Here is a 24,112-nt window from a genome sequence, read left to right on the forward strand (position 1 = left end):
ACCTCATGCCCACCAGCAAGGCACACTTCCCACCCCCTGGAGCCCGCCTTCCTCGGCTACGCCACTTCCTATCTATTTCATTAACACTTTGCTCCTCGAGCAAGCTGAGCTCCCTGGCCAGCTGCAGAACTCGCGGAGCCAAGTGCCGCTGCTTACTCAGAAGGAAGACCTGCCAGTCCATGGAAGGGTGCGTAACTTTGCGCCCCCTGGTGTGGTGCGTTGCCTTCAATGCGCCGCTTTGACATGTGCCGCTCCTATCATCCCGGACCACTGGCTATGCTGGCCGGTGCTGATGTGAGCGTTGGTATCCAACAACATCTGGAGGACCACAGGATCCCTATCGCGTTCGACTAGACTAGAACCATAGAATTGTAGAGTTGGAAGGGAGCACGAGTGTCATCTAGTCGATCTCCATGTAATGCAGAAATCTTTTGCCCAGCGTGAGGCTCGAACCTACAACGCTGAAATTAAAGAGTCTCGTGCGCTCTTACCAAACAGGTCTAAGAGGCTGCTTCAAAAGGAGGAGGAACGGAGCTTGATAAAAGAAGAGCAAAGTTTCGATTCCCGTGGGGCGAAAGGAACACAGCACTTTTAAAAATTACCGTACCATCGCATTAGACTTTTCTGCAGTAGGTTGTAAATAGCCCGTTTTTCTACTCTCTCTCTATCCTCGGTTAGACGGCGATTCCTTCATACCGTTAAAAGCAGAGAGGGTGGTGATTCCCGTTACACAAGTGCAGGGAGCTCTGCACATGTTCAAAGGCACTGTTTCCTTAGGCTGCGGGAAATTATGGAACTGAATTATGGAACTGTGTTTGCGTAGGCTACTTAATCTCTTTGTGCTGGGACTCTTTCCTTCTTCTGCCCTCCTGTTTTCCCCTTCAGTCGAAACCTAGACTATAAATTGCCGGGACCTGGGGCTTTTTTTGGGTGGGTGCTAAAACTACTCTGTCAATTGTCATGCATATTGATACTGTGTCGTTGTTGTTAACAGCAACTGAGGAGGAGTAGAATGACATGGTTTTCCAAAACTGCAGGGTCAATCTGCAACCTGCAAAGTTGAAACGAAGCCAGCCTGATCACCTTTTCCTGCCTTTCGAATTCGTAGGCAAATGCGTACAAACGTGCAGTCGCCTTGCGTGTATGTTAGCTGTCGAATCTTTTAATCCACAAGAGCGCCTCTTTTCTTCTTTACTTTTTCTTGTGAATCCAAGGGTAGGAAATTATAAACGATCCCTCAACGCTTCCTCTGGGACAAGGCTTTTGGTTGGTTGCGAGCAGTGTCTGTTTTGATGATGTCAGCAGGGGAAAAAAATACCAGTGGAGATTAGCGTGGATTCTTCTGCTTCTAGGAGCTGCTGCATCTTCGGTGGGTATTATATTGCATAGCGAATAATTCCTCGCCCCGGTTATGGGGGGCAAGCGGGATGGGGGGAGAGCTTCGTGGCTTCGTTTGCATCCTCCAGTCGCTAAATTTGGGGGCCGCCAAATTTCTGCAAACTGGTCGGTTTTCTCTATGCTGAGAGTGAATGTGCGGACATGCTCAATGAAGGGGTTTTAATTGCCGGAGAGAATATTATCTGCACGCAGGATGCTGCCGATTGATCCCTTTTCATTGCATTCCTTCGGGAGGGCATATGGAAATGTATCCCTGCTTAGTCATACGTTTCCTTTTGTTTGACCTCCGCACCAGAGGTATACGATGTCTGAAGGTGCAGGTTCTATTCAGCTGTCATCTGCAATAGCCCTTGACGGCACAATCCTCTGTGAAGCTTCTCTCTCTTTTTTTAAGCCACCTGAGTCAGTAGTAGCGATCATCACATACTGTACTGATGAATTTTCCATGGGAATTACGTGCAGGGTCCAATTCAGGAGCATGAGACTCTCAATCTGAGGGTCATGGGTTCGAACCCCATTTGGCAGAAGATTCCCTGCATTGCAGAGGTTGGACTAAATTATCCTCATGGTCCCTTCCGACGCTACAATTCTGTGATTCTATGTTTCAGTGTGATATGAGTGAACCTTGGCCTTACACAGACCTTTCCCTAAACCAGTTTAAATAGTGGGAAATCTAGTTTGTAACAAACCCATTTGCCACGGAATATACTAAACCAGCAACCTGTCATTTACATTTGCCCTGCAAACTGGGTTCCTAGAAGCCCAGGACTCATCTCAACCATGGTTTGGCATTACAGGTAAAGAACTGCCCCAGATGACTCATTTGTATACTATTATGAGTGGCATAGGGACGCGGGTGGCACTGTGGGTAAAACCTCAGCGCCTAGGACTTGCCGATCGCATGGTCGGCAGTTCGAATCCCCGCGGCGGGGTGCGCTCCTGTCGTTCGGGCCCAGCGCCTGCCAACCTTGCAGTTCGAAAGCACCTCCGGGTGCAAGTAGATAAATAGGGACCGCTTACCAGCGGGAAGGTAAACAGCGTTCCGTGTGCTGCTCTGGCTCACCAGATGCAGCTTGTCACGCTGGCCACATGACCCGGAAGTGTCTGCGGACAGCACTGGCTCCCGGCCTATAGAGTGAGATGAGCGCACAACCCTAGAGTCTGGCAAGACTGGCCCGAACGGGCAGGGGTACCTTTACCTTTACCTATGAGTGGCATAAGAATTCCTCACTTTCTACTTTCATAGTTTCATATACAGTAAGCCTGCAGGTTATGCAATTTTCTTTTTTTTACAAAATCATGCACATTCAGCTTTACATGCATGGCAAAACCAAACCAAAACATAATTTAAAAGGGGTGCAAAGGTTCTGGAAAAAAGGCTTTGGCAATCCCACCCGCCATTGAATACAATATGTTTTGACTATATGCGATTTTGGTTTTAGGCCTGATCTCCAGAACGTAACCCCCACATAAGTTGTGGGCTTGCTGTACTTCAAAAAAATTACTTAAGATTGTTTGTTGCTAAACAATTGTGCTCCGTATACTTTAATCCACGCTTTACCAACCTTGTGACCTCCAAATGTTTTGAACTACGACTCCCATTGTAGAATAAATAAAAGGAAAACAATATAAATCAGCAAAAAAATATGAATGAGCAAAGTCACAAAATGGATGTGTGTTTGTGAATTGCATTTGTGCTTTCACTGGAGATGCTCCCAGGCTGTCCAACTGTTATTTTGATGTCAAGTTAACTGACATTTCCCTCCCCTGCCTGTAGCTGCCCCAGTCTCTCACCTGGGAGCAAACCCAAGTTGACTTTCCTATTGCTGCGTTTTATGCTACTTTGTGTTTATAGGCCTGGTCCCCACATCTGCACCTAGTCTGAGGTTGGAGCCAAAATATAAGGAGGAGGCATCTCTATGGTCCATGGTACACTGACAATTAAGCAGAAAAGCAGGGACAAAGGAAGAGGCCTTGTACTGAATCAAACCACTGTCCATCTTGCCCAGTACTGTCTACACTGACAGGCAATGTCTCTCTAGGGTTCGAGGAAGGGGACTCTCCCATCTCTGACATTCTACCTTCTGGCACTCTGTGTCAGTGAGACGCAGCCTCATCTAGGAGTTACATGCGGAACTCCAGAAAGAGTTTGCTGACTTAACTTCTTCTTTTTTGTTTCAGGTTCCTGCAATGCTTGTGTGGCATTTCTGAGGAAATCATGAAATTCGTATTACTTGCAGCTGTGGTTTGGTGTATTGTAATACCACCATCAGAAACCAGCAAGGTGAAGGGGGTGGCAGTGGTGAAAGCACTCAATGCAAGTGAGAAATCAAAGAGACATTGCATAGGGAAGTAATTGCACAGCATTCCAGGCCAAGCTGAGTGTCCCGTTGGCTTTGGGAGTAGAGATTTTGCATGTGCATCTCTTACACTGAGTTCATCCTCCCAAAAATGTTGTCCTACCCATTTTGTATGTTCAAGGTCAGGTTAATTTGATTGCTGATAATATTATATGTGAGGCTGAGGTTCAGGACATTTTTAAGTAAAGCTCAACAGTACTTTTGAGCTCAACATTGAGCTCAACAGTACTTTTGAACAAACACCCACATAACCATGCAGTAATACTTGGGTTTTTGTTGGCAACTGTCTAGTTGTATTTTGGTTAACTAAGTTAACTAAGAACCGCTTTCTATCAGAATTTTTGACACATGGATTGCAAACCACTTCTATCCGGCTATTAGGATTTTTTTTACAAAAAGATAATTTGCATTAATTATGATTAATGTTGGATTTGAATACTGCTTATATTCCATAATGGCTTCTAAGTGGTTTATAAGCATAAAATCAATTATAAAATTCATACATAATTAAAATGCACAATAAAACTATTCCATTAAAATATTAAAAGCACTCATATTAAAAATATACACTAAAACTAGCCCATTAAATAGTATGAGTGTTAAACACTGAACTATAAAAAAAACAGTTAAAACAATTGGATTAAAAAGTTCAAATTCAGGGGAATGAAACAGGCATGTATTCAAGATCCGGCGGGATATCAATGCGAATGGATATTGCAGTTACTAGATAGGAGAGAAAGCTCACTAGTGAAATCAAGTGTTGACCCTGCTGAAAATCTCATTCTCTGGTGTGGTGGGATGTTTTACCAAAAACTCTTTATTCCATTCCTATCTTACTTTGCTCCTTTAGAGCTTTGAGGACATCCGCTGCAAGTGTGTCTGCCCCCCATATAGGAATATCAGTGGACAGATTTACAAGAAGAATGTGTCGCAGAAGGACTGGTGAGTCAATCTTCAACTGAAGTTTTACATCCTCTAATGGCATAGCAAATGACCTTTGCAAAAACTGTACAACATAGTTCCTCAGGGGACTGTTCCAGAAGACTCTCTGGCTCAAAACCAGCTACTGCAAATAGTCAGGATTTGTAAATAGCTGCTTCTTACTGAGAATTAGGGCCTCCCAAAGTGCTACAATTCCCCATTCATAGTTTGAAGTCATAAGGTAGGGAAACAATGAAGAAATGGTTGTTATCTTACATCTGCAACCATTTTCCAATCCCTTCCTGATGTTGATGGGAAGGTTTGTTGGAAGCAGTGAGCTCAAGTTCAGACTGTCTTGTGCCACCTCAGAAAACTCTACCTTGGTTCCCCACTGCCGTGAACAGGGATCCCCAATGGCCACCTGCAGCACTGACCAAGTCTAGCTGAACTCCCATCGCCTTACCCCATAGGCACCCACTTTGATCTGCAGCATGATGTTTGCTGTGCATTTGTCAGAAATCAGCCTTTTACTGTGGCAATCAGTCTATTCTCTGGAACTCCCCACCTATTCATACTAGAACAGTGCCTTCATAGTATCCCCCCCCCCCATGCCTGCAAAAACTTTTGTTGTTGTTGTTTTGGCAAACCTACCATACATGCAATTTTATTATGTATATTTGTTTTTAAAACTGATCATTTTACAGTATTTTGCTCATTGTATTAGGTTGCATCCAACCAAGTTGTATTCCGAGTAGATCCACTGGAATTACCTAAATTACTCTGGTCCATGCATTTCAGTGGATCTGTTTTGTGCATGACTAGCATGGGATGCAACCCATTAATGTTTAACTTCCATTTAAAGTCTGTCGATTTTATCAGTATTTTCTAAGGAATATGTTACGTTACTTTGTGCTTTAGAGCTGGTTGGCCTTTCATTCGGCGACATATATAACGCTTGCTAAATAAAATATATAATAGACTAACCCTGATAATCGGCTGGGGCTGATGGGAATGGAAGAGTCACAGGTGACAGCCATTCCTGCTGCGTTCTGTGACAGAGGAGAGCTTCGATTCCCGCTGTTGATGCTCATCTCTTGCCATCATTGCAGCAACTGCCTGCATGTGGTGGAGCCGATGCCTGTGCCGGGGAACGATGTCGAGGCATATTGCCTGCTGTGTGAGTGCAAGTATGAAGAGCGAAGCACCACCACCATCAAGGTACAAGACAAGATGAGCCTTTGCACTGCCTCTCCTTCTCACTGTATAAAACAGAATTGTGGCCATTGGCAACTTTGGAGGCAGGGATGAGTAGGGTTGAGGGTCTACCCATGAAGGACATAGCGCTGATGGTTGTCTCAACCATTTCTGAAGGTCTAGTCCACTGGTTCTTATGTGGCTTTTCCAAACATAAGAGGAGCCCGGCTGGATGAGGCGAAGGGCCCCTTTTTCTCCAGCACTTGGATCAGGCAGCAGCCCACCAGATGCTCATGGGAAGCCTGTAAGCAGGACCTGATTTCAACTCCCCACCTGTGATTCCCAGTATTTCGAGTTACACAGCCTCTGACAGTGGAAGCAGAACATAACCATCATGGCTGCATTGCTAGCCTTATCCTCCACAAATATATCTTATCTTCTTTTGAAGCCGTCCAAGTTGGGGGGCCATCACTGGCTCTGGTGGCAGCAAATTCCATAGTTGACCTGTAAGGTGTGAATCAATACTTTGCCCCGAATCTTCCAGCATCACTGGATGTCCCTGAGTTCTTGTATTATGAGAGAGAGAGAGAGAGAGAGAGAGAGAGAGAGAGAGAGAGAGAGAGAGAGAAAACTCTATCCACTTTCTCCACAACTTGAATAATTTATAGCTGGAGGTACATGCATGGGTTTATAGCAGGAGTAGTATGTCCTGCACAAGTCCATGGAGCAAGCTTGTGCCTCAGTGGCCACATCAAAAGTCCCTGGTTCTCTGGAAATTGTAGCTTAGATGAACCCTGTTGACATTAAGGGGGTGGCGGCAAAATGAGCTGGGTTTTTTTCCACTAGTTGGGAGTTGGCTTCTGGGTGGTTTAATTCCTGCTAACTTGAAGGTTAACTTGGAACTGTCACATCATGCTTCCTAAATCATTCTGAAGAGACGTATGTTGCAATATAGGCTGTGTGACTTGCAGAACCTGATGGCTTAAGAATTGCTTCATCCCGTTTCCTTGCTGACCTTTGGCAGGTCATCATCATCATTTACCTCTCAGTGATTGGAGCCCTTCTGCTGTACATGGTCTTTCTGATGGTGGTCGACCCCCTCATCCGGAAGCCGGATGCCTACACCCAGCCCCTACACAATGAAGAGGAAAGCGAGGTGAGCATGATGCCTTCCTCTTGAATAATGAGCAGACTGGGGCAAAAGTAGACTGCATGAGGCGTGAGTCCTAACCTCAGCATCTGCTAACTTAATCAGCATTCTAAAGGGGCAACAGAATAGAGGGGAATATTCCATCACATTTATGACTCATCCGCCAAAGGACAGACAATATTCTATCCAGTCCTTTGAAAACCCCAAAGATAAAAGTGCTTTGCTCCCTGACACTCAGATGCCTTCTCCACCTTACTGTGGCTTGCAATCCTTTCCCAGACATTGGCCAGACCTTTTTAACTTCCATGATGTGCCAGATAACTGCTTTGCATGATGAATGCTGAAACTGCAGGCACACGGTCCGTACAATCCCAACTGTGCAAAACTGGAAAAGTTTCATTGAAATTTTATCTTTCTGGCCACGGAGATCCTCCAGTTGGTTTTTCTCCATGAAGGCTTGCCAAAAGGTGTCAACACTTAAAAGGAATCCAATTAGACTTCCCCAATTTTGGGCCTCCAGATGTTATTGGACTACAAGCCGTATTGGCCCCAGCTAGCACAGTCAGGGATGATGGGAGCTGTAGTCCAACAACATCTGGGGACTGGAAGTTGGGGGAGCCTGTTTCAGGCTTCCTTTGATGTGTCACTGTTGAGCATTGTTGCTGTGCTTCTGAAATGCATTGCCCCTTTGGAGATCCTTGAGGTGTTTATTCTTTCGGTGTTGCAGGACGCCCATTCACTGGCAGCAATACGCCCTTCGGCCGCCACCCGGGCAAACACAGTGTTGGAGAGAGTGGAGGGAGCCCAGCAACGGTGGAAGCGTCAGGTGCAGGAGCAGCGGAAGACGGTGTTTGATCGACACAAGATGCTCAGCTAGATCTCATGGAAGGTTTGCAGTCCGGGAGAGAGCAGCAGCTGCTGGTTAGCTGGGCAGGTAATTTCTGTTAGCCAATGCAAACCCCGAGACCTGTAGCTTAAAACTTGTTGCACTTGCCCTTTCTAGTTTGTTTTGCTTGTTTTCCCCCCTTAGAAAGCAAGCTCAGTTGAAAGAAGCCACTGGCTGTGCATCCCAATCTTATTCTAGTCCATAAGGTGGAAGCCCTTTGTCTTCCCCATCATCTGAAACAGGTGTGAACTTGTGACCCCCAAGATGCTGCTTGGCTATGTCTCCCATCATCCTTGGGCATTGGCCATGTTGGTTGGAGCTGATGGGAGTTGGAGTCCAGTGATACCTGGACAGCCACAGACAGGTTCTCCACCCTCAGTCTCAAACTATATTTCACTCACCAAGCAGTGAGTGTTGCCCCTTAATTTAAATGTGAGCTGTGGGAAGTCCAGAAAACAACAACCTTTAGCTTCTTTGTATCTTTCCAGAAGATAAAAATAGCAGCAAATTGTGCTGTGTCTTGTAATCTGCCAGGCAAACGTCTAGCTTAACTGTGAAGAACGGGGCATTATTTTGTTGTTGAACTTTCACTATTGCAAAAGAGGAAGAAGCAGCTGACAGAGAAGTATTCTAATCTTTCAAAGAGAAGGCTCTGGCTCTGATCATTAAAAGATAACGTAAATGAAATGCATTTAGCTATTACATCATGAACTCTCAGAAGCACTTCCTTTGGAGACTTTAAGACTGCTTAACTTTGCACCAAGCAAGTAATAAAAGTTTTGTTATGTCAACAGTAACAAACTTTGTTTAAAGTAGGGTTTGTTACAATAAACCATTGTTAAAGATAACCCAAGTTCCTGGTCTGGAAGTCAAAAGAAACTGTGGTTAATCTAAGCCAGGAAGGAGATGCTTGTAATCTCTTCATTTGATCCAGAGGTACAAGATGCAGGTAACTTGCAACTTACGTGCATTTAACTTGTGCACATTCAGCTTTATGCGCTTGGCAAATTTTGAATAAAAAAATAATGAAAAGGGGGCACACATTTGGGGGGCAGGGGGGTGGGGAGACTTTGGCAATGCCACCTGCCATTGCAGCCAATGTGTTTTGACTATACACAATTTTGGCTTTATGTGCTATTCCCAAAATTCCTGCATAAGTTGAGAGTTGTCTGTATTGCTTGTTGGAGTAGGTCTAAGATTTTAAACTGGGTTCCATGGAAGCATGAGTGGGGAGAATAAATACTTGCTCACACATTTCCTGTTTCAAACACACAGTTTTCCACACGTTAACGAGTTTGATTTGATGTATACCCTCCAAGAATTGTGCATCTGCAAACAAAATGGACCCTGCTTTTATTTATCTGTGTATTTATTTTATACTGTGATGAAAAAGTCCCCTTGAGGTAGTTCAAAAGTATAACAATCTTCATAATAAAACAATACCTTTGCATTTGTTTTCATGTGTGTCTTGTGCAAGGAGAATTGTCATTCGGCTTGTGGGAGTCTGTTTCAGTACGTAGAAACTGGACTCTCGATCCCAGTGCGAAATGTTGCTTATAAAAATATTGGGTGTAGTCAGTCAAGTTTTACTCTGAGTACACCCACTGAAATTAATAGGCCTGCCTTAGTCATGTCCATTAATTTCATTGGGTCTACTCTAAGTAAGATTTAGTTGAATACTACCCTTTGGATTTCAATTTGGCTTTACAAGGTGCCAATTCAAATATGGGCAGTTGTTCATAGTGACGTTCCAGTCCTCAGTAATCAGTTTTGTTTTACTTGGTCCACAGTTGACAGCCTAGCTATGTGCAATATGGCTGCTGCATATGTAATATCACATATACCAGCCTTCCCCAAATTGGTGGTCTCCCATTGTTTTGGACTTCAGTCCACATGAGCTGGTAGTACAAGCGTCTGGAGGCTGGAGATTGAGATACGCTTCCGTTTTCATGGTACCCACAGCAGGTTGTCCTGTCAGCATGGTACCACTGGTGAAGGGGGCGTAGTTTAAACCTAGTGCATTCCTGTAATGTCATGTAGTAATAATGGTTTCTCCAATGAAAAAGTCAACAGCAAAAGGTGTTTAAGGATGACCTTTTTCCTGCTGCATGAAAGAGATGTTTATGTATTAAATGACCTGTTCTGTTCATTCCCCTTAAGGAATCTCTGGCAGATTGGGAAATCCTTGTTACTATGCAGCATCTTTTCATTAAACAAAGAAACTGGTGTGTAACCCGTGTCTTTTGTGATTCATGTACCCTTTGCACTTCCGCTAAGCAATAGGATCTGCCTATAGTCTATCCTCTTGTATTTTCTCAATGATGGCCTCTGTTTGGTACCTATACTGCACTGATCTGATCTGACTCAAGTGCTCCCTCGTGTGGATTCTGTTCAGATCTCTTGAAATCCTGAAGGCCTTTTGTCATTTTAGGCCAGCCCGTTTTCTCAGACAAATATGTAACAAATCAAAGTGATATTTAGAGAGCACCCCTTTATTTTTTGTCCCTGAAAATGCAACACTTTTCCAATAGAAAATGTGGCAGTGCAAGGCAAAGTTATTTTAGCTGCTGATTCTATGAGTCCTCTGAGTAATTAAACTGAGAAACAACGCATTCAAAGAATATATGAGCTTTGATCCTACGCATGGCTACATCAAAGAAGATCCCTCAGACTTCCATTGCACTTACTCACAAATAAGATTTCAGAGCATTGTGGCTGCCAAATCTGATCCATTTTAACAGACATTCTAAGACTGTACTCTCCAAGCCTCCAAGGTGGACGCAAGGCTTCAGGAAGGGGCCAATTCATTTTGAGCCACTCCTGAGACACCTTGCTGCACCTTGGACATAGCCCAAATCACTTCAGTTCTGGATCTGGACTTCATCCAAAGCAAAATCACACACCTAGTTTCATTCGTCAGATTCATTTAGCTTCTATTAGAACCATGGCTTTCAGCTTAGCGGCGCCAGTATTTTGGAAGGCTGTTCCTATTGAAACCAGACAGGTACCTTCAATTCTGATGTTTCATCTGCTGAAAACATTTTTTGTTTTGTCAACCCTTCCTATAGCATGCATTGCTGTTAATTTGGGCTTGTGTTTTAGGTTTCTATTGCCTTTTTGCTGTGCACTGCCACAATATTTTTCTTGTGAGTTGGTGGTTTGTAAATACCTAGATAAATAAACCTCCTCCCTCTGTTTCACAATAAGCCTTTATCGTCCTAATGGGTGGTAAAGATGTTAATCAGACATCTTGAGATGCAGAAGGGATAAAGAGGAATGGAAATTGCAAGAGAGTAGGGAGATCCTAACAGGCTCACCTCTCCTTCGGAAAAGTTTCCAGATGTTGCTCTTCAAGCGTGTCTTGGCATGTGCTCCTAAAGTTTCTCTTTGAGGCATAGCTGGATTCTGTCCTAATGTTTCACACAACCCTAGTAATTCAGTCCTTAAGCTCCTAAAAAAAGTTATGTAGAAAGACCTTTTTGCACACACCCGAAAATTACCACAGATGTTTATAAGACAAGCTTGGCATTGTTTTGTTTAAAATGATTTTTTAAAAGCTTGAGAAATAAAATTCCCATGTGGATGCCAGATATCTATTGCATTTCGATTAGATAATGGCCACATCAATTTTAAGATGCTTTCATTGTGAGGTCCTAGGCACACACATAAACACACAGAGAGAGATGGAATGGTTCTCTGCAGTGGTAAACTTCAACCATCTGCCACCACACTGGAAGAGAGTGGCGGTCTTGAGAGAAGGGCACATACACTGCATCTAAATGGTATAGGGTAACAGGCAGTAGTGAATGTCATGGTGGCACTTACTTGGTCTCCCAACAGCTGAGTCACCACTGCTTTCCAAGAAGGAGGGAGAGGGCCAAAGTGGCAGGGAGCTTAGCTTGATGCAAACACACCACCAGGAATACCATATTGGCTCTGTCGCTGTGTTTCCACTGTGCTGGCCTCCCCACCACCTTGCCCCTCTCCTTCGCAGTAAGCAGCAGTGACTCAGCTGTCAGGAGGTCAGGTGAACACTGCTGCCCCACCACACCATCTGCTATTGACTATAGGGGAGCATCTGCCAGGCACCTGTGTGTAATTGTGAACAAAGGTGAACAAAGGTGTCCTGAGGCTCCCTCTGGAGTGAGAGGCCATGCTGAAATTCTTATCATTCTTCAAGAAGTGGGGAGAGATTTTGCCAGCAGAAGATCCCAGCTTCGATCCCCAGCATCTCCAGGCAGGACTGAGAGAGACTCCTGCCTGAAACCCTGGACAGCCACTGCCAGTCTTCGTTGGCAGCACTGAGCTTCATGGACCAATGGCTTGAATTGGTATAAGGCAGCTTCCTATGGTTGGGGAAATGGGGGGGGGTGTGGGTAGCCATTTTTGAAAACATTTTTTATTTTGTTGTCTATATTTGGCATTGTTTTGTTTTATCTTAATAATACTTTCATATTCCACCCTTCAGGGGTAAAAGCACCACTCAGGGCAGCTTACTACATTCAAAAAACGAATAAAAAACAAACACACCAGTAATATATACAACAACCAACCATGGAGACAGGAACAGCAGCTAAGTCTAAGCATGAAAGCATTTATCCTCCACATATAACAGAAACCTGTCAGAAACCTGTCAGACTGAGGAGGAGGTATTAGAGGATGAAGAGGTAACAGACTTCTGTTACCTCTTCAGCCTCTGATACCTCCTCCTCCCAGTCTTCTCCCTCCAACCACTTATTGTGATCCCACCACCAGTCCCCTGGCTCTGAGGCATCTTCATCTGGGAGTTCCCCAGCTGGTTCTTCCCACTATTCTTCTGCATCCAACCATTCAGAAGGGCTTTATAGGTCATAGCCATCCCTTTGAATTGTGCCTAGAAACAGACTGGTAGCTACTGGAGCTGTCCCTTCCCATGTGGCTTGATTTGTGTCAGTTTGTGTCATGCATGCATCCTGTCTTACGGCCATTGCTACTGATGGGATCCTGAAGCTGAGGCTCCACCTCATGAGAAGAGAAGACTCCCTGGAAAAAACCCTGATGTTGGGAAAGATTGAGGGCACAAGGAGAAGGGGATGACAGAGGACGAGATGGTTGGACAGTGTCCTCAAAGCTACCAGCATGAGTTTGACCAAACTGCAGGAGGCAGTGGAAGACAGGAGGGCCTGGCGTGCTCTGTTCCATGGGGTCACGAAGAGTTGGACACGACTAAACAACAACAACTGATGGAGAAGGAGACAAGGAGTTCAGCAGAAGGTGGAGCCAGAGTCAATGGCTGGCAGAGTCAACTAATTCTAGTTTTGCTTCCAACCTCCTGCTCCCTGCTGAGACCTACAAGGCACAACACTGAGACTAAGAGAAGGAAGCTGACAGGCAATGCCACTCTCTGAACTGGTTGCAAGACAGGCCTGTGGTAGCACACTGAGGGCATACTAAGGATGGTTGGGCAGTGCCCTATTTGCCCATATGGACCAGCCTCCACCACTTATTCCTTGGCCAAACAAGAAGCATATAACTAAATATGTAGGAGGTTTGGAAAGGCCACCATCTAGGATCCTACTTCCCACATTCCTCTTACTTCCTGATGTTTCTGGCTCATTTCCTAGTGTTTGGGGGAACTTTCTAGAATTCGCCAGGGAGGAAAGAGAAAGAATGCCCAGATTGACACCTTCACGTTTTGCTAGCAACTATTGAAAGGTGTGGGCAGAGGCTAACTGTCCAAAACTGCTTCAGGGCACAAGATATTTTGAATCCATCCAATTTCGTTTTATGCAAAGGAAACCATGCATTTATTATTGCAGCTGTCAAAGGACCCTGCCAAGATCCAGTTGAGGCGGGGGGGGGGGGGCGGTGTCTCAGAGTTCAAGATTATTTCCTACAATGTTGCTTATGATTTATTATGTTTTTTTCTCTCTACATCTAAAATAAACCCATTAAATACTTCAATGCACATAAACGAAAATAAATTTTAAGTGATAAACTGGGAACAGAGTTCAGTGTTGAAACAGTGATATATATAGATGAGGGGAAGAAATCATCTAGGTTACAATCATACGCAGACTCTGTCTGAGGGTAAGCACAGCCAAACACAGTGGGACTTCTGAACAGACGTGCATGGTACTGCACTGCGAGTTCTGCTTTCTCTTGTATATTTCCCCCCTGTTAAATGTCAAGATATCCAACTTGGGAAGTCAATCTCAGGGCTTCAGCAAGGGCATAGTCTTATTGCACAGAATGAGACAATGTTAAGAGGTCTGTAAGCATCCATCTACCATTTTAACTACAGTGGTGCCTCGCAAGACGAAATTAATTCGTTCCGCAAGTCTCTTCGTCTTGCGAGTTTTTCGTCTTGCGATGCACGGTTTTCCATAGGAATGCATTGAAAATCAATTAATGCGTTCCTATGGAAAAAGCCTTCCCCCGACCTCTTCTGGCGGGCGGCATTTTAAAATCGCCCGGGACAGCGGAGGACTTCTCCGCTGTCCGGGGCGATTTAAAAGCCCCTGGGAAGGCAGGCAGGGGGGACAAAGGCTTTCCCGCCCGGCTTCGGGACATCGTTCCGATGCCGGGCGGCTGGGGGAGGCTTTCCTGCCCCACCGCCCGGCATCGGGACGATGCCCCGATGCCGGGCGGCTGGGGGAGGCGTTCCTGCCCCACCGCCCGGCATCGGGATGATGCCCCGAAGCCGGGCGGGGGGGGGGAGGCTTTCCCGCCCGGCCGCCCGGCTTCGGGACATCGTTCTGATGCCGGGCGGCTGGGGGAGGCTTTCCTGCCCCACCGCCCGGCATCGGGATGATGCCCCGAAGCCGGGCGGGGGGGGAGGCTTCAAAAGCCGTCCGGGGGCTTTTAAATCGCCCCGGACAGTCCCGGGGCGATTTAAAAGCCCCCGGTTAGGCAGGCAGGGGGGGCAAAAGTCTTTGCCCCCCCTGCCTGCCTTCAAAAGCCGTCCGGGATAGCGGGAAGCGCTTCCCTGCTATCCCGGACCGCTTTTAAAATGCTGGCGGTGGGGAGCAAAGCCTTTCGCCCCCGCCGGCCTTCCTGGACCTCTTCTGAAGTCCGGAGGGGGGGGAAGGCTTTGCTCCCCACCGCCAGCATTTAAAAAAAGGTCCCCGAGATTTCCCTATGGGCTTTCGTCTTGCGATGCAAGCCCATAGGGAAAATCGTCTAGCGAAGCGTCGCAAAAACCGAAAAACCCTTTCGTCTTGCGGGTTTTTCGTCTTGCGAGGCATTCGTCTAGCGGGGCACCACTGTATTGGTTTGCTTATTGTGCTGTTTTGTCTCCTTGGGATCGACTCAATACCAGGAAACACATTATAAATTACGAGACAAGATTGCCATCGGGATCTGCTGGGGGGACAAGGTTCTTCCACCAGGAAAGAGATCTCTCCTAGAGGTGGTATTATTTGGTTCCCATCTTTCTCCTAAAAGCTTTCAAACATCATTGTCGTCATTATTATTATTAATGCATATTAGCAGATTCCCATAAGATACATAGGCCAGATGCTTTTTTAAGGGTAGCTTCTTGAAAAATATTGTTTCTGCAGTTGGTTCCGATCCCAATCGCTCAAAAAAATATATTATGGCCACCATTATATTTTAAAAGTACTATGGTAGCCAGAATATATTTTCTAAAAATACTGGCTCAAGAATGCCCTAGAGTAGCATGTTCCTGAATCTTTTAAAAATGGAAAATTTCATATAAGCCAGTAGCAATTAAATAGGAACAATAGAGATGTTGTCCCTTACAAGTAAACATGTTTATGTGCACAAAGTGGAAGTCAGTGGCTGAAGTCCAGACCACAGTTATGCATGAGGCCCAAATGAAATCTGTGTGAATCCAAGGTGGTGCAATTATGGGATGGACTACAGGCACTGACCTTTACATTTAAAGCATTAGCTCTATTTAGGTCTTTTCCCCCAGCTGGAACTCACTGGAACTCAGTTCTGACACCTCACAGGTGGGAGCCATTGTCATTATAAGAGAGGCTTCCTCAACCTCGGCCCTCCAGATGTTTTTGGCCTACAACTCCCATGATCCCTAGCTAGCAGGACCAGTGGTCAGGGATGATGGGAATTGCAGTCCCAAAACATCTGGAGGGCTGAGGTTGAGGAAGCCTGTTATAAGAGAACAAGGGAGGCATTCAAGATGAGTTTCGGCACCTCTTTTTCTAGAAAAATAGCACTGGCCCTATTTTGTATAACTTTATTGATTACTTATATGTTAAGTCTGGTTTTCTGTCTTACGAAACAGCATGGGTGCGTTACTATTTAAAGAAGACCAGCACACAATTATGACACCTGTAGCTTTGAGCTTTACAAAAGAAGCAAGTTTCTTCTTGGGGGTCGTTTTATTAGGCAACTGGAAATCTGGAGGGAAAACACTCCTTAAAACAACAATATCAATAACAACAAAATCCCAACAAGCCATTCACAAAGCAATCCGCAAAATTTTGTAGTGTCTTAACAAACATGGAAAGCTCATCTTTTATTCCCCCAAAGACTTTACCCATCCTAATAATAAACTATTTAAATAAGGTTGGATTCCTGTGTCAGTTACTGAAGCACCCCCTGAAAGAATAATGGGAACTGTAATTTGTTACATGTACTGGGAAATGTATGGAAGTGAGAGCTGGACCATAAAGAAGGCTGATCGCCGAAGAATTGATGCTTTTGAATTATGGTGCTGGAGGAGACTCTTGAGAGTCCCATGGACTGCAAGAAGATCAAACGTATCCATTCTGAAGGAAATCAGCCCTGAGTGCTCACTGGAAGGACAGATCCTGAAGCTGAGACTCCAGTACTTTGGCCACCTCATGAGAAGAGAAGATTCCCTGGAAAAGACCCTGATGTTGGGAAAGATGGAGGGCACAAGGAGAAGGGGACGGCAGAGGATGAGATGGTTGGACAGTGTTCTCGAAGCTACAAACATGAGTCTGACCAAACTGCAGGAGGAAGTGGAAGACAGGAGTGCCTGGCGTGCTCTGGTCCATGGGGTCACGAAGAATCGGACATGACCAAACGACTAAACAACAACAACTGGGAAATGTAGCTCTGGTGGGGAAACTACAATTCCCAGGGTATTGTTGGGCTCCAACTCTCATTAGCCCTAGCCATCATGGTCTGTGGTCAGTGACGAGGAGACTGGTAGCCTAACAACAACTGGTTCCCCATCTCTGCCTCAAATCCTGCTTTTTATCGCTGTCCCATCAAGCTTCATTCTCATGTCATTTGCTACTAAAAAAGTTGCAACAGATGCAGTGCCCTTTGCTTTGATTTAAGTACCACTAATTGTATATAACATGGCAATCAGGCTGACATTGATGCCAAAATCCAGCATTGCCTGAGCTCTGCGAGTACAGCTTTCTCCCATTTGAAGTGTAGAGTGTATGAGGACCGGGACATTCTCAGGGAAACAAAAATGCTTATTTACAAAGCTATTGTACTACCAACCTTTCTGTATGCTTGGGAAACATGAGCCACTTATAAATGCCATCTTCAACTCCTCAAAAGATTCCATCAATGGTGTTGCCAGAAAATTTTACACATCACTTGGGAAGACAGGCAAACTAATGCCAGTGTACTGGAAGAAGCAAAGGTCCCCAGTGTCAAAGCAATGATTCTTCAACATTGACTTCGTTGGACTGGTCATGTTGCTCAGATGCCTGATTATCACCTTCCTAAGCAAATACTCTATTCCGAACTTAAAAATGGAAAGCATAATGCTGGTGGTCAACAAAAGAGGTTTAAAGACCCTCTCAGGGCAAATCTTAAAAAATGTAGTATAAACACCAACAACTGGGAAACACGGGCCTGCAAGCACTCCAGTTGGAGAACAGCCTTTACCAAAGGTGTCATGGACGCTCAAACTCAGGATGAAAGGGAGAAATGTGCTAAGAGGATGGCACGCTTGGCAAACCCTCACCTTGATCAGCTCCTGCCCAGAAACCATATCCCCACTGTGGAAGGACATGTGGATTCAGAATTGGCCTCCATAGTCACTTATGGACTCATGGAAGACAATCTTACTCAGCTACAAGTGATTGTCAAAAAAACCCATGTCATTGTCAAGATCAGAACATCAGTAACTCAACAGATTGGCATTGATCAGACTAGTAGATCTTGTACAGACTAGTCTATTCATCAGACCAGTAGATCTTGATCAGACTATCTCATATGCAATAGCTCAGATGGTAGAGCATGTTACAGATAGGTAGCCGTGTTGGTCTGCCATAGTCAAAACAAAAAAAAAATCCTTCCAGTAGCACCTTCGGCCAACAATTCCTGCATTGCAGAGGGTTGCGCTAGATTACCCATGTGGTCCCTTCTATTATCTTTGTACTCCTCTTATTTTCCACTAGCCAATGTGATTAAGACACATGGAAATGCAATTGCTCTTCAAATAGTAAACACAGGCATAATGTAAACATAGTGAACGGACAAACAGCTTTTCAAAATATATTGTTGATTTTGACCTAAAATTTCATTAATGGATTCAGCTAATATATAACAACTTTTGGCCATTGTTCACCCCAGTGAGGAAGCTGGCAAGACTTTACATTCAATTAAATATGTAGTAATCCACCCACTTCCCACAGGCTCTCACTGAATGCATTCAATCACATCCTCAAATGCCTTAGATTCCATGTAGGTCAAGTAAATTTATTTGGCATATCCAGGATAATGCAGTCCAAAGAACATAGAGGAGGTCCATAATCAGGTCTCTATAGGGCAAGAGCAAATTGCCAGCACATTATTAAATTTGCTCTCCTAAATGGAAATACTTACTTTACAGCTACTGTTCATTATTGCTTTGAGTTTCTTTGTGGAAGGTCCTAAAAAGTGCCAGCTTCCTCCAAAAACAAAAAGGTCACATTTCACCTAAAAAATTAAAGGCAAATGCATATTTCTGCAAGTCAATAAGCAGGTCTGGAAATGTGAAGAAATGTCATTTGTAAATGATGATGATGTGTACAACAAGCCATCTCAGAGAGAACATGTTCAGGAGAAATAACTTTGCAGATAAGTATTATCTGGAGACAACTCTTTCTATACATCAAGAAATGCTGGAGATGTTTATTTGGCTGCATCATCTTGCTGACTATCTTGGATCACTGTTACTCCCAGATCACTGTGCATCTCAGTGGAATTTTGAATTTCATCCTCCTTGGCGAACTTAGCTATTGCCAATATGATCATTAGGGTGGAATCAGATGACAATTTATTGCAACATGGCTGCTTAAAACTAAAACTCAGATTAAATAACTTGCTTTGTTTGTATTCCATCTGTAAAAAAAAAAATATGTCACCTGCTCATGATGTCATTGTGATTTCCTGTGATTGACAGCTGCACAGCCTCGTCCCCCTGCCAAATTTGGCCTCCGAGGCCAGTCCTGATAAGGATCTGACTGGTGGAACGGAAAAGCCTTCCCCATCCCTGATTTACTGCTTCTGCCAGTTTCCTTCCCATTTACACAGTTCTTCCCATTTCTCTATGCAGTTTCCAAAGCATCTTCAAGGGCAGTACTCTAACCTAGATATAGCCAGAGCATAGGCTATAGGAGTCAAGCTACTCCTTTCCATGCAGAGGCGAATCTCCATGTCACCAAGGCAATTTGTGTATCAAGCAAAAGTAACGACACCAAAGGTACCCCAAAGCCACCCAAGAGCTCCAGAATGCTCTCAGCATGTTCTTGACTCACAGCATCTATGTGCCATCTCCCGACATCCATGTGCACCTATAAGTATGTTGTAGTGTAACTAGCAGAAGAATACTCACTGTGTGCTGAGCAGAGCCTTTGTCCTGATGTCAGGGTAAATGCAGCTTACCTGGATAGGGAGAGGGCAGGGGTAGGTGGGAGCGAGATGGGGTTTCATGAGTGCATTGGCAAGAGCACTGGATTTTGCAGCCCCACCCTTACCACCCCAGCCCCACTGAAGTGAGCTCCAGCAACTCTGCATCTCTATCATACTCCACAGGCTGCACCACAAAGAATACAAATGACTGCTAAATGGCTCTCTCCGCTTTCCAGTGGCAATTTGTTTAGCTGCATTGAATATGCTTCTTTTGAAGTATATCAATATCCAGCACCGTCGTGCTTAAAATGTTTGCATCTGGTTGATCTCAAAGCATGGAAAAGCCCCCATCTGTGGGCTTGGCACGAACATTACTGCATTTCTGCAACTTCATCTCTAGATCTTAAAAGGATGCTTCCATGTCTGGCAATGTTTTCCTTTCCTCACATCCAGGTCTTACAGACATGTCGATCTCCACATGATGACTGATTGAGTGATGGCCTGATTCACTGTTATTCTGGGACCAAAAAGTCTAATATGAGTCAAGAACCCTGGCTTTTTACTGGCAGGTGTTACATGGCTCTATGTCAGCTTCTGTGAAGCTCACTTTGAACAAGCAAAACAAGAGCAACAACCACCCAGAGGCTAAGGTCAGCCACAGAATTATTATCTTCGATCAATGTAACTGGCCATGTGAACATGTTCCTCATCCTCCCAGGGAAAGGAAGATCTCCTAGGGTGGAAGGCTAGGAAAAGAATGGGAAGCTCCCAGGTGAGAGCTGGGATGCTCCACCCCTTTTTGTGTCAGACAAGGGTTAAGATTTACCTTTGAAAGAGGGCTTTGTATTTTTCTCCTCTCCTCTCCTCTCCTCTTTTCCTTTTCCTTTCCCCCCCCCCTTTTACTTAGATAAGTTTGTTTTTTTATTATCTCATATGAGGAAAATTTTCAACTAAAAAATGCTAAAACAAAAGAAACTAGTTCCCTTGGGATCCCTTCCAAGTCTACATCTGAGGAATTCTAAGTTCCTCATTCTCTCCACATGGAGCGCATGCAAAGGTCAAGGTAGAGGTAAATGACCCCTTGACAGTTAAGCCCAGTCAAAGCTGACTATGGGGTTGTGGCGTTCATCTCACTTTCAGGCTGAGGGAACTAATGTTTGTCCATTGACAGCTTTCCGGGTCATGTGGCCAGCATGACTAAGCCGCTTCTGGCACAACGGATCACCGTGACGGAAATCAGAGTGCACGGAAACACTGTTTACCTTCCCGCCGGAGCAGTACCTATTTATCTACTTGCACTGGCATGCTTTCCAACTGCTAGGTTGGCAGGAGCTGGGACAGAGCAACAGGAGCCCACCCTGTCGCAGGGATTCAAACCGCCGACCTTCAGATCAGCAAGCCCCAGAGGCTCAGTGGTTTAGACTACAGCGCCACCCACATCCCACTAACTATGCTCCATAAATGTGGGTATCCTTCAGTGGCCTTACATCTGAAGAGATGGAATGCAAAAGCACTAAGGGACATGATGATTCCTGGAAAAAATAAAGAGGCATTGGAATGCATATCATAGGATTAACCCACTTACAACATCCTTAATTTGTTATTAATTTAAAACATTGGGGTGTGTGCTAAGAATGTGCATGGGAAGATCTACTTCTACAAGTCATAACACACAAATTTATGCACTGGTGATTAAAACTACATGAACCCCAGGAAAGCCCTGGCTTGCTAAAGTAACTTGAACAACAACAAAAATATAGGGAAATTTCTGCTCTCTATTTTTTTATCTTCCACTTTGCTAACAACACAAAAAGGACATTGTGATAGACGTGAAAGTAAAAGCCAAATTATGACTGGCTAATGTGTCTAATGAAAGACAAAGAATAAAGACAGAACCAGTAATTTTCTAAAGGACCCCCTCCCCTTACCGCAAATACAATTACTTCATTTTTATCAAGCCCTGACATCAATCCCTAATAGCAAGACTTGACAAGTATTTTTTTGAAATATTTTTCTTTTTTTGCCTGTTAGGGCTTTTAGGGGGCTATTTCATGGATGTTGATAAAGCTCGCAGTGTTAGGAGATTAATGCTCACTGTTCGATCCGTGCACTGCAATTTAATTTGAAGAAATTAGTTCCAACAATTAGAAGACAATGAGTAGAATGATATCATTCAGTGGTTGCTATCTGGATGGCAAGCCAGAGCAGAATAAAATCAGTCTGGAAAGGCTCCTGTTGCAGCCTTGATGATAGCTGTTTGTTGCATAGCACGGACAGTTTCACACATTGCACAGTAAGAAAGCTAAGCTTGCCACCAACTGCACCCTCAAAAAAGAAGTGTGGCCAATCTTGGCTCTCTGATTAGTATCTGTATATGATGTAGATATTTTCAACACCTGTTTGTAACGTAGTTAAGAAACGCTTAAAAACTTAATGCAATGTAATGTATGAAGATTCCTTCAAGAATTCTCATGGCCCAGAAGGGCCAGTCAGAAGGTTTCAGGTCCCTAGGAGTGCAGGCTGGCACCTGGATTTTCCAAAATCAAGAAGTCCAGGGCTTCTTTCTGATCGCAAACTGAATTCCAAAGAGAAAATAATTTCTGAATAGGGCTAAAATGAGAGAGAAAAACCCAGGGCCAAGTTATCTTAAGGATCACCTCTGCGTTTATGAAGCTGCCAGAATAATGAAAGCAGCACCTATATTTTAATACTGATTCCACTCTGGCTATGAGATTCAGGTGCTTAAAAAGGCATCCTTTTCATATTCCATGCACTGCCATCCTCGAATTCATAGGATAGCAGCTGCAACACAAAATGTCCACTGTCCAGCACAGAGAAGTTGCAGAACTGGATTCAGGACCAATTTTTAATGCCACCTGCTGGTTTATAACTAACAATGCAGAATCTATTCAATGTGTTGTAATCTGATGGAGGAATGTGCTACAAAGGAAAGTATTTCATTAGGGTCTGAAAGTGCTTCCCCCACCCACACATCACACCATCCTTTTGCTCCCACTACCAAAATATTCAGCAGTGCTTTCAGAGACACAGCAACACTACCGTGGCAGAAGTGAGGAACCTCCAGGCTGCGAGCCTAAGCAGGTCTTTCAGCCTAAGCAGGCCTTACCATTTCGGCCAAGCCACGAGCACCTGATGTCATGTGCTGAGCAGGTAAGGACACAGCTGAGTCCAAAGGAGGTGTGCAGGAACCATCAATCAGCATCTGCAAAGCCCAGTGTACCTGGCTGCATAAGCTCCAGAAATCAGCTGATCTGGCTGGATTTTGAGAAGCCCCATGCATAGCATTCCAGAAGATCCAGAGTGCTTGCAGAGTGCTATACAAGGTTGGATTTCAAACAATGCAGGCAAAATCAGGTCACCTGACATAATGATGACATCAGGTTAAATGTGCCCCCATGGAAACTGGGGGAGATAACGACCTGGCCCAGTCTCTTAACCCCGTAAAGCATAACTACCTGCAGATTAACCATGATTGTAAAATATATGCAGTATAGTACATGCAATCAAGCGTTAGTATTAATTTCGCTGTACCAACTTGGAGTCTACCATTTAATTGAATATTCTTGTCCCCCCACCCCGCCCTGCAGTTTTGTTTTGGTTTTTTTTGCATATTTTTTTGGTTTTTGGTTTTTTTTTGCATAATACTTTGGACAACAGGTTTTTTCTGGAGAGGGAAAGAGATGGCAGGAAATAGCAGAAGTTGTTCTGCTTGCACAAAGACATTGTTGTATACAACCCTCTGTAACTCTTAGGTGCTATAGAAACAGATGCACCACTCATTCAACAGCCTTTTATAGGGTTTTTCAACAACTTTGAAAAAGAACACTTTTAAAGATGTTCAGTCTATTCCTTCCGTCCCTTCCTTTAATAAAAATTCTTTTTTAAACCAGTCCAGGTTTCTGCCAAATGACACAATTGGAAGATGTGTCAAGACATGAACTATTCAAAATAGCTACACACACACAGAGAGAGAGAGAGAGAGAGAGAGACACTCACATTCTTTCTTGGCTTTTGTTTTGCATTAAGAGATGGGAGGAATACAGGAACCCCTGAAAAAGTAAAATTAGGATTTAAAACTTGGCCATGGCATATTTATCTGTAATAGTAAAAAGACAAACAAAAAAACGCACCATTCTATAAAAAGAGAAAATAAATAAATTAAAGCAGCTGGAGAAGAAAGGGGAAGCGGGTGGAGAAAGAACTGAGAATGGAAGGATGCCTTTCCCTTGGGACTCCCTGGGAAACTCACCGAACCTGCTGTACCTGGAAGTGCATGCAGAGAATGCAGCTGACTGCTTAATGGGACACAGCTGGAGGCAGCCTGAGGAAGCTCCATCCACCTTAGTGCCTGCCCATAAAAAGCAAGCCTAAAGTGGGAGACCAGAATGATGT

The 24,112-nt window shown here is 44.4% G+C and overlaps 1 protein-coding gene across 2 annotated transcripts; it reads left to right on the top strand.

Moving 5' to 3' along the window:
* Nucleotides 1-5: 5 nt before the first annotated feature.
* TMEM9 (transmembrane protein 9) lies at nucleotides 6-10,142 on the top strand (the record flags this gene model as incomplete). 2 transcript variants are annotated; one of them, XM_081914478.1, is made up of 7 exons in its annotated part: nucleotides 87-187; nucleotides 1,215-1,369; nucleotides 3,580-3,682; nucleotides 4,609-4,700; nucleotides 5,789-5,897; nucleotides 6,898-7,029; nucleotides 7,751-10,142. In XM_081914478.1, 5 exons carry the CDS (start codon nucleotides 3,617-3,619, stop codon nucleotides 7,898-7,900), a joined length of 549 nt encoding a protein of 182 aa, XP_081770604.1. In that variant the 3' UTR covers nucleotides 7,901-10,142. The 2 variants fall into 2 exon arrangements, with proteins under 2 accessions (XP_081770603.1, XP_081770604.1); XM_081914477.1 differs by lacking the exon at nucleotides 1,215-1,369 and having other exon boundaries at nucleotides 6-187.
* Between the last annotated feature and the right edge of the window lie 13,970 nt (nucleotides 10,143-24,112).

Source organism: Podarcis melisellensis, assembly GCF_964234715.1.
Source record: "Podarcis melisellensis genome assembly, chromosome: 6".
Taxonomy (NCBI): domain Eukaryota; kingdom Metazoa; phylum Chordata; class Lepidosauria; order Squamata; family Lacertidae; genus Podarcis; species Podarcis melisellensis.